We start from the raw sequence: 14410 nt of genomic DNA on the forward strand, positions 1-14410 counted from the left end.
GAAAGAAAGGAAAAGGCTTCTAGGTCAAAAGTCATTTGTTTTGCTGACAGGTGTCTTATTTTCCCCCTCTTGTATTTCAGGTTGTCATATCGACATGCAGGAGTCCAAGACCGATCAAACAACCAATAGCGGTCCAGCTGGTCAGGGAGGTCAGAGCTCAGAGAGCGAGAAGAGAGTAACCAGAGAAACATCTCCATCACCGTCAGCCACAGCCCAGACTCTTCAATCACAGGTAAGCACCTTAACTAACTTTATACATTTGCTGCCAATCTATTGTCATTGCTTTGTTTCTTATGTAAGTCTGAATTTCTAAAATTTCAAAAGCCAAAGTTCAGTGTAACTAGCTCTGGGCTGCGTTTTCCAAAAGGGTTATGAGCCATTGGTAGAGACAACTGGTGGCAATTGTTATATGATCAATGCTTTTAGGAAACGCAGTCCTGTACAGTAACAGATTTATCAAGTCATTGAAATTACTAAATAAAATGTAATTGATTGATACTCGATTTGCTTAATAATAATCCTAGTATGTTACATAATATTACAATGTTACTTGTTACTTTATACTCCACTTTTAGTGTGTGATACATACAACTAAATCAGCTAAACAAAGTTTTAAAGAGTGCAAGTACTGTTGTCTCTTACGTTTTTGTTATACTTGGTATGTTAGTTCACCCAAAAATGAAAAATAATTTACTCACCCTCAGGTCATTCCAAACCCATCTTGGGAATGCAAATTAAGATATTTTAGTGTCCTTTAAGTTTTTTTTGTTCCTTCATTGAAATCCATTTCATGTGGAAAAAAAAAGTCTGTGTAATCAAAAGGGCATCTTAAAAGTCATCCATATGAATCATGCAGTTTAATACATGTCTTCTCTAGAGAGACATTCGCTTTATCTGAAATGATTTCATCTAGCCTTTTGTTCGCACATAAACCGTGATCAATGTGCAAACATACAGCTCATCAAATCCTGTTTAAAGCTGTTATGGTAAATATGGTTTAATGTCTATTTCTGTAGTTCAACGGAATGAGAAAATATTAAAACCATCTTCATGAATGTTTCAAAATATGTCATATAGGTGAGTCAGAACACACAGATCTATATTGAATTAATTGAATCGAAATTGGTGATTAATCGGAAACGAATTGTGAAACCTGTGCCGGTACCCAGCATTACATGAGAGTGACATGTTGAAAGCGTTCCAGGAATTGCATTCTCTAAGTAATGAAGCTTTATTGGTGTGTCAACATTTGTTACACAGTAGCCGTGTTGCTTATTGAATAAATTGAGCAATTGTATGACACACCCTTCTTCATTTCAATCATTGACGTGTCTTATGTGATTTGGAGGCTCTGTGATTATAGTTCTGTCTCTCAGAAGTAGTCCTGCTGTCAATAAAAAAATCTTTATGCATGCTTTTATCTGTGTATGTGTGTGCATTAAAATGAATGCACATGCTAAAATTGTGACAACAGTGACTAAGGACTGCAGATGAATGCTGAGAAAGACCCACACATTGCCCAGATGCCCCTTGTTCTGATTCCAGATGTGTGATGTCACCTCTGGATTATCGGCCAGACAGCTGTGGGTTCAGGGCACTGTCCTGTATTGAAACAAGAAGAGAAGGCTCTAAAACACTCCTGTAAATGCTTTCCCATGTTGTTTTCTTTTCCAAGGATTACCGTGTAATGATCTGTCTGCTTTCTCTTTTCTATTCATGCTTTTCTATTGAAGTCTCCCATATCCGTTTGCTCATCTCCTCCACCCTTCTTTTTGAGAAGGGGAGTTCCACAGGGCCAGATGTTTGACCCCTCAGAGGTGTAAGAGGTCAGATCCGAGAGGATGGTCCCACCGCTGTGGATATTGTTTGCTTGCACTATTTGCATTTCTCTTTCCTTGATTTGTATCTGGAGGCCCTCACAATGGAAAATAAGACAAAAGCACCAGAGAGTGAGAGAGACGTCCTTTCAACAACTTTTGGAGATCTCTCGTTGCTTTGGCACAGCTGGGGTGTTTACTTTGTGGCTGTTTCCTGACAACTGTTTTTTTTTTTTTTTTTTTTTTTCAGGAGGTATATAATGTTCTGGATTAAATAAAGAGCATGCATGTCTCATGCAAAGACTTATGCTAATGCTTTTTTCAAATGTGATAGTCTTCAGAGGAATGTGTGATAGGATCCAATCACCAAGGGACTGGGGCTGTTAATAGAGCCAAAGGTTGAATCCTCCGCACTTTATGCAAAGACAGTATGGGACTCTTATAACAGGATGTTCACAGGTTATTAAATGAAAGTGTTGCACAATCATCACTTTATTTGTTCTGTAAGGGATTTGTCAAGAGACTTGCATTATATAACGGTGATATTTTTTTTATCAAACCCAAATCAATCTTATAATGAAGTCTTTTGCTTGGATATATGTAGTGTTATTGTTCTTACAGAGATCCTTAACCTAAAAATCTTTATCCCTAAAAATTTACTCACCATCTAGTCATTCCAAACTTCCTGTGTGTTTTTTTTTTAATGATTTTGAAAAATCTCACCAAAGGTGTTTTTATTTGATCAAAATATAATATAAACTGTAACTGTAAATTTTGTATATTAATGTATTTTAATGTAATTTATTCTCAGCTAAGCAAAATTTCCAACATTATTATTCCATGTTGATTTGCTGCTCAAACATTTCTTATTGTTATCAGTGTTGAAAACCGTTCACTGTCACTTTTAATAAATTTAATGTATCCTTACTCAACAAAAGCATACATTTAAGTAATAATGAAAAAGCATAAATGGGAAAAAAATAAATATTGCTGACCCTAAATTTTTGTATAATAGTATCTTGTGGTGGAGTCACGTGACGTGCTCATGAACCTAGTCGCACTTGAGTAGAGTCCCATACGTTTGGCCCCTTTTTGCAGATTTTTTCGTTTTATTTTAAGCTTGTTTCATTAACAACACTTTTCTTAAATGTCTGGCAATCGGAAGCAGCAAGAGATGTCTCCGTCGGCTTCTCCGATTAAGAAGAAATGTAAACCACCGGCACCGACCACAGATGATATGGTGGATAAGATGGCGAATACTGTTGCGCACTTTGAGGAGATTCTAAGATCTGAGTTGTCAGCGATGCGGAACGAGTTCGCTTCTCACATGTCAGTTGTTCAATCGCTATGCTCCAAAATGGATCTTCTTACAGGGGAGATGAGAGAACAAAAGAAAGTTGTCGCGGATCACGATAGGCGAGTAGCAGCGCTCGAGCAACAGGTTGTTGATTTACAGGATCGCAACAGGCGCTGCAATCTGCGTCTGGTTGGATTACCTGAAGGGTCCGAAAAGGACGACCCTTTGGGCTTTTTGAAGAGATCGCTGCCGGCGTGGCTCCCGTCTCTGACAGGCAAAGAGATTGAAGTGGAACGAGCGCATCGCGTGTACACAAGGCTCTCCTCAGATCGCGCTAAACCACGGGTTTTTATCTTTAAATTGTTGCGGTATACGGATAGGGAGCTCATTTTGCGGGCCGCCAGACTTCATGCCCCGGTGAAAACATCCGACGGAGCAACGCTGTCTTTCTTTCCAGATTTTTCGCCGGCCACCGCAAAAAGAAGAAGTGCATTCGCGCCAGTAAGAAAGGAAATGAGAGAGGCAGGCATCCAGAATTTTCTTCTCTATCCTGCAACGCTGAAGGTCATTCTCAATCAGGGTGAACCTAAATTGTTATATTCCCCAGAAGAAGCAAGAGTGTTTTTCAGATCTCATTCATCCTCCAATTCTCACTGAACTCCAGCTGGGCGCTTGCTATCTAATCGGAGAAGAGATGCTCTCAGGCGACCGTGTCTTTCACTGTTTACTCTAATATTTACTTCTGAACTTATAGTTACTATATAGTTTCATTGAACATACAGTATCGCTTACTGATCACGGTGGTATAATATTTATGTTCGTTGTATTTCTTCTTGCTTGTTTCAATTAATGAATTAATTTATTTTTATTATTTTTATTTTTAATATTATTATTATTATTTTATTTATTTATTTACTTATTTATATATATAATTTTTTTTTTTTTTTTTTTTTTTTCCACTAAAGATACTATCTAGTCAAAATTTGACTTTGGGGCCAATGTTGGTGCTTCTGTAATGTGCAGGTTTTTGTTGACGCCACGGATCATATTAAGGGGTGGTGGCAGATCAAGGTTCGTTCTTGGTTTGGTCTGCCATAGTTCATGGAAACATGTTAATATATTTTTGAAAACTGATGGGAAGGGTGGGGATGGGGGGTGGTTTGATGGTAGACTCAACTGGTTTTGTTTTCAAATTTGTATGTTGTCTTATTTTGTAGTAATGCTGTTTGATACCTATGACTGACCTTAATATTCTAAGTTGTAATATTAATGGCCTAAATGGCCCACACAAAAGTACAGGTTTTCTGGATTTTTTGCGAAGGAGAAAGATTGATATAGTGTTAGTTCAAGAATCCCATTTGAAAGAGGAGGATGTACACAGGTGTAATAATAAGTTTTATGAAGTAGTATCTCATTCATCTTCTGATGCTAAAACCAAGGGTGTTCTAATATTGGTGCGGAGGACGTTAAATATTACTATTTTAGATAAAGGTTGTGATCCAGACGGTAGAATAACACACATAAAAACAATAGTGGAGAATAGGAATATTGTATTTATTTCAGTTTATGCCCCTTGTACTCCTGAACCTACTTTTTTCTCTGTTTTGTCTTCCTATCTTTTAAAATTTTCAGATTTTGAAATTGTATTAGGTGCAGACACCAATTCTGTAATGTCGCATATCCTAGATAGATCTGGACCAAAGGAATCACACTCTCAAGCCTTGTGTTCTGACAAACTTGTGGCAATGTGTAACCTCGTCTTCATTGGTGGATACTTGGCGTTTACTAAATCCTTCTGCTAAGTCTTTCACTTTCTTTTCTGCTACTCATAAATCCTATTCACGAATTGACTATATTTTCATTTCTACTTCTTTATCTTCAGCTGTTTGTGATGCCGATATCTGTTCCTTATCTTTGTCTGATCATGATGGAAATTTGTGCAGATTATCTTTGATCCCTCGACCGTCTCGTGCGACTAGATGGCGATTTAACCCTAAATTGTTACAAGATGAAAACTTCTGTAGTCAATTCAGAAATAATTTTGCTGAGTTTATTGAAATTAATCAAGGCTCAGTGGATGATCCACGAACACTTTGGAATGCAGTTAAAGGATTTATAAGGAATAACTCAATTTCATATGCCTCTTTCCTTCAGAAAAACAGACATAAAAAGATAGTTGAATTGGAATCACAGCTCCAGAATCTGACTAGAGACAATCAGCGTTGTTTCTCACACAATACACTCAGCAAAATCATGGCGGTTAGATCCGAGCTTAATTCATTACTGCGATCCAGGGCAGAATTCCTGATTCAAAGATGCAGGCAGAATTATTATTTTCAAGGAAGTAGACCTAGCCACCTTTTAGCTTTAAGAATACGTAACAGTGAAAAGTTTGCTAATATCTCAGCAGTGAAATCCCAATCCGGGCTCATTGTGACAGATCCAAAAGACATTAATATTTCTTTTCATTCTTTTTACTCTAACCTCTATACTTCTTCTGCTGTTGGTGACCCTGACACTTTTGCATCTTTTCTGTCCAACCTTGATTTACCTAGGCTGTCAGATTCAGACTCTGATTACCTGGCTGAACCGATTACCCTTCAAGAGCTGGAGTCAGCAATTCGATCTATGAACAAGGGGAAATCCCCAGGTTTAGATGGTATTCCTGTCGAATTGTATATTACTTTTTGGTCGGATTTAGGCTCCCTCTTGTTAGATATGATAAATTTTTCAGTTACTCAAGGTTCATTTCACCCGTCTATTAATATAGCTGTGATTTCTCTCTTGTTAAAAAAAGATAAGGATCCGACTTCCTGTTCTAGTTACCGACCTCTCTCTTTGATAGGGACTGATGTTAAATTATATGCCAAGGTACTATCTCGTCGTTTAGAGAAATATATGAACAGACTAGTTCACCATGATCAAACAGGGTTCATTAAATCTCGCTCAGCATCAGATAATTTACGCAGGTTATATCATATTATTAATTCAACTAATAGTTCGTCCTCCCCTTGTGCAGTATTATCTCTAGATGCAATGAAAGCTTTTGACCAGCTAGAATGGAACTATTTATGGGCGGTTCTACAGCATCTGGGTCTAGGATCAAGTTTCATAAACATGATTAAAGTTCTGTACGCCAATCCAGCAGCCTCTGTTCTCACAGGTTCTGTCTGCTCTAACCCATTCTTTATACATCGAGGTACTCGTCAGGGTTGCCCGCTTTCTCCTCTTTTATTCGCCTTATCTTTGGAACCCTTAGCACAAGCGGTCCGACTATCTGAAACTATTTCTCCCATAAGTATAAGGAATACTCATCATCATATTTCTTTATTCGCAGATGATATCTTATTGTTTCTGGAGAAGCCGTCACATTCTATTCCCCATGTATTGAATTTATTTGACCATTTTGGATCTCTCTCTGGGTTTAAAATTAATTGGAGTAAGTCATGTCTACTTCCCCTCAATTCTAAATTTGATCCCATTTCCCTTTCTGTATCTATTCCAGTAGTTCCAAACTTTAAGTACCTGGGGATAGATATTTTTCCTTCCCTGCAAGAAATTATTTCAAAAAACTATAGTAGTATTCTAGGCAAAATATCCTCAGATTTAGAAAATTGGTCTCGTCTTCTTACTTCTTTTCAGGCTCGTATATCGGTGATTAAAATGAATGTTCTCCCACGTATTAATTTCTTCTCTTCTATGATTCCTCTTGCTCCACCAGTTGGTTACTGGAACAAACTTGATGCATGTGTTTCACGGTATATATGGGATGGGAAACGTCCTCGTATTAAACTGACTACTTTAGAGCTGTACCCTCCTCCATCCACAGCACACACACAGACCTCCAGAGAATCATGTTGTTTACAATATTACACAAACAGACTTGTTTATGCTGCCTTCAGCACATCATAAAGGGATGGGGCAATCAGGGTGTGTTTTATTATTACACATTGTTACGATGGAAGATTACAGGTTCACTTTTATTGTGCATGTAGCCTATTGTAAAACGAGTATTTTCTGTCTTGTCAGTTAACAGATAAGGCGCTATAGTCCTTTAAAGAATTAGACAGCTGTAGAGCTTTAGCTGCAAACAGACACAATGTATGCTAGCCAGTGCACAGCTGCCTTTATTTATTCATCATGAATTGAATATGCGTTTTGCATGCGTCTCATGTGAATGTGCATGCAAGTGATGAAACGACAGTTCTGATAATCAGTATTTCAAGTCAACATGTGAAAGGGGCGGGATTACTAGCCCGAGCCGTGTGACAGGATGGTTACATTAGGTTTGAGATCCTAGTAAGAGTGTTATTGGTTATCAGCAAGGTTGGGTAGTTAAAGAAGAGTAGGAGGGTACTTGTGTTCTCACTCATTCTGTGCAGCTCTCGGTTCCTGCCGCTCATGGAGTTATCAAGGTCTGTGAGTATTGAGACAAGCTCTGTTAGTTTAGCCGGAGAGGGCTAAAGATATAGTGTTTGCTTTAGTGTGTTCAGGTATTTGATGTCTGTTTAAGTTTTATGAGCGTTTTTCAGGCAGTTTATTAAATGAAAACGCATTTTCTGTTTCCCCACTGTGCTTTTATATAAACTTTTATGGCATTTTCCCCAACAATTTGTCCTGATTTTTGAAATCTCTAAATTGTCTTTGCACTCACATTTTAATTTTTAACTTGGAGATCATAAATTGTAAAAGCAGCCAGGTGTATTCATTTGTTGAGTTTTCATTCTTGGGGGTGAGGATTTTGAGAATTTGTTGCTGACATTGTAGAATTGTTCCAGACTCTGTTTTTGATCTTAAGAGGGAGTGATTAATGAAGTGAATGTCCACTAGGGTCCATGAGATCTGATCTGATAAAGGGCTGAAAGCTTTGAATGGTCACTGGAACCTTATTTCTGTGACTCACTGTCTTTGGCCTGTCATTTTATTCCCTGAATTACTGCTCTTTGTTTTTTTAAAGGCTGTGTTCACAGAACTGAGTCTCTTTCCCCTCTTTTTTTCCCCCTTTGCAATTTATATTTGCCCAGATGCACAGTGCAGGAAAGAATGTTATTTTTACTTTGGGCGGGGAACCACACCAAAATTGTTCAAGGTATTGAAGGGGAATAACAACGGGCTGTGTTTGTTTTTGGGCTGCTGAAGCCTGCTGATTTATGGCTTGTGTTTTCAGAAGCGATCTCTTGTTGACATGTCCTCACTCACGGGGAGTTGGTTCTCTGACACACTGGCAAGAACAATAACAACAACAAACAATGTTTGGACTTGTCTGTTGTCATGGAGACAACACTCATCAGTGCTTACTGTGCCCCCGAAAGAGAATATTTACATTAATTTGCTGGCATGTTCTTTTCAGCCTTTGACATTGAAAATATTTCTGTGTTGAGAATCGAATGCATAGTAGGATTTTTTTTTTTTTTTCAAGCTCTTTCACAAGCAAATGGTTAATTTTTTTGTTAGGGTTTTTTTTTTTTTTATGGCAGTACTTCTGAACCTCATTTGTGTTAATTTGTAAAATGTACTGCTTCTATTTCTACACCAAGTTATTTTTATGGAAAATCTTTCCCAATGGTCTGTGGTCTACCTCACATGTATAGATATATGGTGTGTATACAGCATCGGATGCATAAATGCTTCTTAAAAGTGCTGATGAAAAGAGAGAGCACTGCTTTGCAATGGCTGGCAGTGGATCCCCTCTGAATCCAAAGTACCACGATTCAGCTGACGTGAGTTTGCGGTATGACACCAATAAACAATAAAAAAAACATAACTTTTTTTGTTGTTGTTGCATGCAACACACAGCCAACTATGAAAGCACCCATGAATCAGTTGCAGCTGTTACTGAATTAATCTGACTCGGTTACTGAACCGCAAGTCATTAATTTTAGTCATGTCTGGTTCTTAACTGAACCAAAAGATGCTAGGGCCTACTGGGTTTTGTTTTTTTCATGAGGCAAAATCAAACTAGTTATTATGACAGCATGTAATTAATTATACATTCCCCAAATTTTTTTTAAAATATACAAATAGTTATAATTGATAAAATATGTTACCGTAAATAATACTTAGCTTTTATAAATGTAATGAAAATTTTTAGACTAGTGTTTGCATTGTTTTGTCACATCTGTGCTGCATTAAAAAGTCTGTAAACTAGGGGTTCAACAGTATATCATGCCACAATGTATTGCAATACAAAGGTCTCCTTGGTATCGGTGCATAATAGGTGAAATTATATAATTTGGCTGCAGACTGCTAGGTGTTTTAGTAACTTTGAAAGAGCAAATATTTGGAAACCAATGCAATTATACAATATATAATAGAATTTAGTCACTATAGAAAACAGATCATCTTAAATTTCTTACAACTTCCATTCCCCTGTGAACGGAATGTGTGTTAATATCTAAGATCAGTGTAAAATCATAGTGCCAAACACAAAAGGACAGCTTAAACATTCTGCAGAATTTCTCGGTGTGTGTTCCATCAAAGAGAAGGTTATAAAAGTAAATAATGTCAAAATTGTACATTTTTGGGTGAACCATTTCAATTTTCAGGATTTTGGCCCACGATCATGCCCTCTGCGCGCGCGCACACACACACACACACACACAGTGTATGGGAATCTTGTGAGTACAAAAGTCGGTTGTTATTGTTCTCTCATAGTTGCAGTATCTCAGTCCAGCAATATGTTTATATGAGTCTGAACACAGACTTCTTTACTGGAAATTTATGTTTGTTTGTGTTTCACAGACTTAATTAAAATGCGATCTCCAGTTTTGTTTTTACAGTTGCTGTGTACCCCAGTATGTATTATTTATACGAATCTGTAAATGTGACTTTAATTATTCTGTTTATGTTTATTGTAAACATCTTAAAAGCAGCGAGAGAGAGAGAGATTGTGTGTGTGTGTGTGTGTGTGTGTGTGTGTGGTTTGAGATGTGGTAATTGCTTGAGGCCAAGTGAAGCATAGTCTAACTCATTGTGAATCCAGTGCATTTACATTTAAAACGCTCGGCTCTGTTGTGGGTATTTTTGTTTGTCTGTTTTTCGTTGGTAGCATTTGTAATGTCAGTGTTTGAGCTGCTGTCAACAAATGAATAATGTATTTGTCTTTTTAATCTTGACTGGTTGTTTGCCTCGGTTTATGGGCAAATTAAACTGAGATCACTGAAATGAATGCTTGTTAAAGACATTTTTCCAGTAGGCTTGGGGTTTGTCCTTGCATTTTAGGACCGAAAGCATTGTGGTTTTCAAAATTGGTTGTGTATTTGTTTACTTGGTCTTGTTGATGTTGTGTATTTGTTTACTTGGTCTTGTTGATGTTGACCGCTGAGGCCCAGAGGACTTGGAAATTATTCCCTGAATGTCTAAACGATAAAATATACAAAGAGGTCTGGCATAGTCTTAATCTGGTATCTCTTTTTAGCTTCAAAGTGTTTACCATCCTTGGGGAAGAGGATTGAAATTGGGTTTGTTGGAGAGGCCTTTGTTCTTGGAGTTTGTGATGTGCTTTTTTTACATCACAAGGTGTGCAGATGAAATGTTTCAAGTCGTGTTCAACTTGATGAAATCAATCAACCATTTTGAAAATGCTAATAAATGTCTCTTCATCCTAAAGGTTGACACAGTGTGTACATATTGAGTCAGATGCAATGTATGCAGTAGTGTAATCATGAACAAATGAGGCAACACTAGTAATATAATGAAACAGTAATTAACAAAACACATCTACCTCAAGCCATGTGCCGTACCATGTCTCCCAGATCCAACTGCAACTCTCCAGACACATTCACATCAAATGCTAATTCAGCCCTAGATTTACACTCACGAGACACTGCACTTATTCGCAATCACAAAACGACATTATTTGTGTGTGCTTTAAAGCCTTGCCAGGTTAAACATTTAATTTGCGTGCTGTTCTGACATTTACTTATTCAGAGTCGTATACCCGAAGCGTGCGTACACTAAAAGGCAGATCAAACAGAGCCTGATTACTTCGCCATCTTAATTATAGTCTGATTGTGCTAATACTGTCAAAAACACACAAGGTTTACATATAAAAACAGTTATGTCTTCATTGAAAGTAAACAGTTGAGAAAGAAATGGATGCGTGCAGCTCTTAAACGGACACTACTAAACATGCTGCCGATTGTCATTTATAGGTACAGTTCAACTGAGATTAATAATTCTGTCATTATTTACTCAGTCATATTGTACCAAACCTGTAAAAATGTTCTTTCATGTGCTGTACACAAAAGAAGATTTTTAAGAATGTGGGTAACCAAACAGTTACAAAACTGGTCCCCACTGACTTTGATAGTAGAGAAAAAATAAGGAGGTTACTGGGGACCAGCAGCTGTTTGGTGTCCCACATTCTTCAAAATAACTTATGTTCAACAGAAGAAAGAGACTCATTCAGGTTTAAAACAACTTGAGAGTGATTAAATGATGACACAATTTTCATTTTTGGGTGAAATATTATTTTAATAAAAATAAAAAAAAGAGAAAATAACTCTGCTCTTGACTGAAGAACTTTAATACAAATGTTAAATTTAGAAGTATTCAAATAATTTTTCACTTATCTTTTTGCACCAAATAGTCTTGATAACAGTAATAATTCAATTCAAGTTTATTTGTATAGCGCTTTTTACAATACAAATCGTTACAAAGCAACTTTACAGAAAATTGTTTCTACAATATTTAGTAATAGCTTATAAGTGAAAAATTTATATAAGACGTAGTCAGCCAGACGATGAACATTATTAATATTATTAATAATTAATAATTATTATATGATGCAGTCACACTTGTAGCAATATTTGTTAGTTCTGTTGTTGATTCAGGGTTAGCATCATCTGAGGTCCTCTGAGGGTCAGCATCATCTCTTCTCAGGTGTTCTGGATCCAGACTGGAGCTGGAGTGAAACAGTGTGTGTTAGGTCACCTTTAATGGGAAGAAAATGCATTTTCATCATAGACCTGCTTCTCTGTTAAATTCTGACAGTTCTGAATTAGTGATTAATATATATTAAATGGTTATTAGTAGGGCTGCACGATAAATCGCATGCGTTTATCATGCTCATCTTGTCAGTAAATCCAGTTCTGTGATTGGTAGTAAAACTCCAGCACATGCTTTCAGATGGAGCAGCATGTCCTACACAAGATGTTAAATAATGACGTGGTTGTGTGTGTGTGTAGGTGGCTGTATCAGTGGGGATGATCACTCCTCAGGCCATCACCCCTCAGCAGATGCAGCAGATCCTCCAGCAGCAGGTCCTGAGCCCCCAGCAGCTCCAACTGTTACTGCAGCAACAACAGGCCCTGATGTTACAGCAGGTACATACACATCAGTGCGGTACAGCTCCGCATCTGCAGCAACACAACAACCCAAAAAAGTATAATTTAGTGTAGTTGCTTACTAAAAGAGACTCGGGGCTGTGGTCCTCAACCTTTTTACTGGCCCCCTCCTTTTTATATTAACAGAAACTGGGAGTTTTGCTTTATTTATAAGTTTCAGGAACTCCTGTCTCGCATTATAGCTATATCTAGTGTAGTTGTGGTCAGCCGGGTTGTTTTGCTGTGCCACATACTGATACCTAGAGAGCAGAGTGGCCAATACAATGCCAATCAAGTTAACAATCAGTTATTTTACAAAACATTTACTCAATCTTGTTTAAAAACAGAAAATGTGCATTATCTAATGGCACAATTGACTGCCACTTCTGTTCATCAGCCAAGCATTCTCATTATTTCTGCTGATGTGATCTCAGAATGCCCAAATTTCAGCTTATTTATTGACCTGGTCGAGATATTGGTCTTTCACTTGTGTGTGAAATACCTTGGATTGATAAGTGACTCGTTTTCGATGTTAATGTTTTCTCAGCAACAGCTTCAGGAGTTCTATAAGAAACAGCAGGAAGAACTCCACCTGCAGCTCCTGCAGCAACATCATGCTGGGAAACCCAGTAAAGAGGTAACAGCATCACAGTACATCCTAGAGGACCATCAGAGCAGTTTATTACATTCTGTGCCAGCTTTTCACTTGACACATTTCTGTCTTTTGTTGGCTTTGTGTTGACTGTACTGTGATCGAGTGAAAACACCGGCTGTGGTGTCTGCAGCTTTACTCACTTGAGTGAAAACGCCAGCTGTGCGATGATGCTGTGAGTGAATGAAGACATCAGCAGTGACTGTGTACTGTGAGTGTCAAGTGCCTATCTCTGTATTTCTAACAGCAGATGATGGCCCAGCAGATGGCTATACAGCAGCAGTTACTATCCGTTCAACAGCAGCACCTGCTCAACCTGCAGAGACAAGGACTGTTGTCTGTCCCGTCAGCTCTCACTGGTGCACTGCCTCAAGGTAAGAACACCTCACCGCCCCAAGACACGATGAAGCAGAATAAGACCAGTGGAAGTGTACCCCCTTAAAGAATGCATTGTAAGGATATTGGAGGTCACCAAGTCACTGTAGTATTGTTGCGAGTAGGCATTACTATTCAGTAATTGCAGTATTGTGTCAGATCATGCGGCATTCACTCCACTCAACTATTGCATCGTGAGTGGTTTATATCCTTGTAATATGCCAGTTTTCATTGAAGAGGAACACCTTTGGGCAACATTATAGGGATGTCCCGGTCAGGTTTTTTTTTGCCGTTGAGTCAGTCATTTGATGAGTCCCGATCCGATACTTCTATAATACATAAAGAATAAAGAAGAGCGAAAAAACAGATACAGGATGTTCAATAAATTACATTTTTAAATATATTCAAATACAAAACAGCTATTTTAAATAGACTGTTTTGCTGTACTTTGGATCAAATAAATGCAGACTTGGTGAACAGAAGGGACTTCTTTAAAAAACAGTAACAAGCTTACTGTTCAAAAACTTCTGACTGGTAGTATAGGCAACTTACATTTTTTTGCAAATTTTTAGCTTTTAATTGGCTTTGGAATCTATAAATGCTGGACAATAACAAATAATAATGATTATACTACAATATACTACAAACACTGTGTATCACATAAGGCAGAATAGTTTCTATACTGTAATAAATGCTATGTCAATTAGCACTGCATTGTTCATATACTTAATTTATCACCAGCTGGAGTCTACAAAGGAAAAAATAAACTTATGCAAACACGAAGACATTAATATACGATCACGACAATAAATTGTTTTTCAAGTCATCTCCAGCTGGTGTTAAATAAAGTATATGAACAATGCAGTGCTAATTGAAGTCCCTTCTGTTCACCAAATCTGCATTTATTTGATCCAAAGTACAGCAAAACTGTAAGATTTTGAAA

General features: G+C 37.6%; 1 protein-coding gene across 5 annotated transcripts in view; it reads left to right on the forward strand.

Moving 5' to 3' along the window:
• The window catches only part of LOC113092496 (forkhead box protein P1-B-like), a 42433-nt gene that overhangs the window by 11132 nt on the left and 16891 nt on the right, over positions 1-14410 (forward strand). For 2 of the 5 annotated variants that reach the window (XM_026258121.1, XM_026258123.1), the window contains exons 2-5: positions 81-232; positions 12303-12440; positions 12988-13077; positions 13343-13466. In XM_026258121.1, coding sequence (XP_026113906.1) covers positions 95-232; positions 12303-12440; positions 12988-13077; positions 13343-13466 — 490 coding nt within the window. In that variant the 5' untranslated portion in view covers positions 81-94. Of the gene's footprint in view, positions 1-80; positions 233-7451; positions 7530-12302; positions 12441-12987; positions 13078-13339; positions 13467-14410 lie in introns of those variants that run through there. The other 3 variants (XM_026258119.1, XM_026258122.1, XM_026258124.1) reach the window with 2 other exon arrangements.

The sequence above is a fragment of the Carassius auratus genome, unplaced genomic scaffold (genome assembly GCF_003368295.1).
Source record: "Carassius auratus strain Wakin unplaced genomic scaffold, ASM336829v1 scaf_tig00214604, whole genome shotgun sequence".
Taxonomy (NCBI): Eukaryota; Metazoa; Chordata; class Actinopteri; order Cypriniformes; family Cyprinidae; genus Carassius; species Carassius auratus.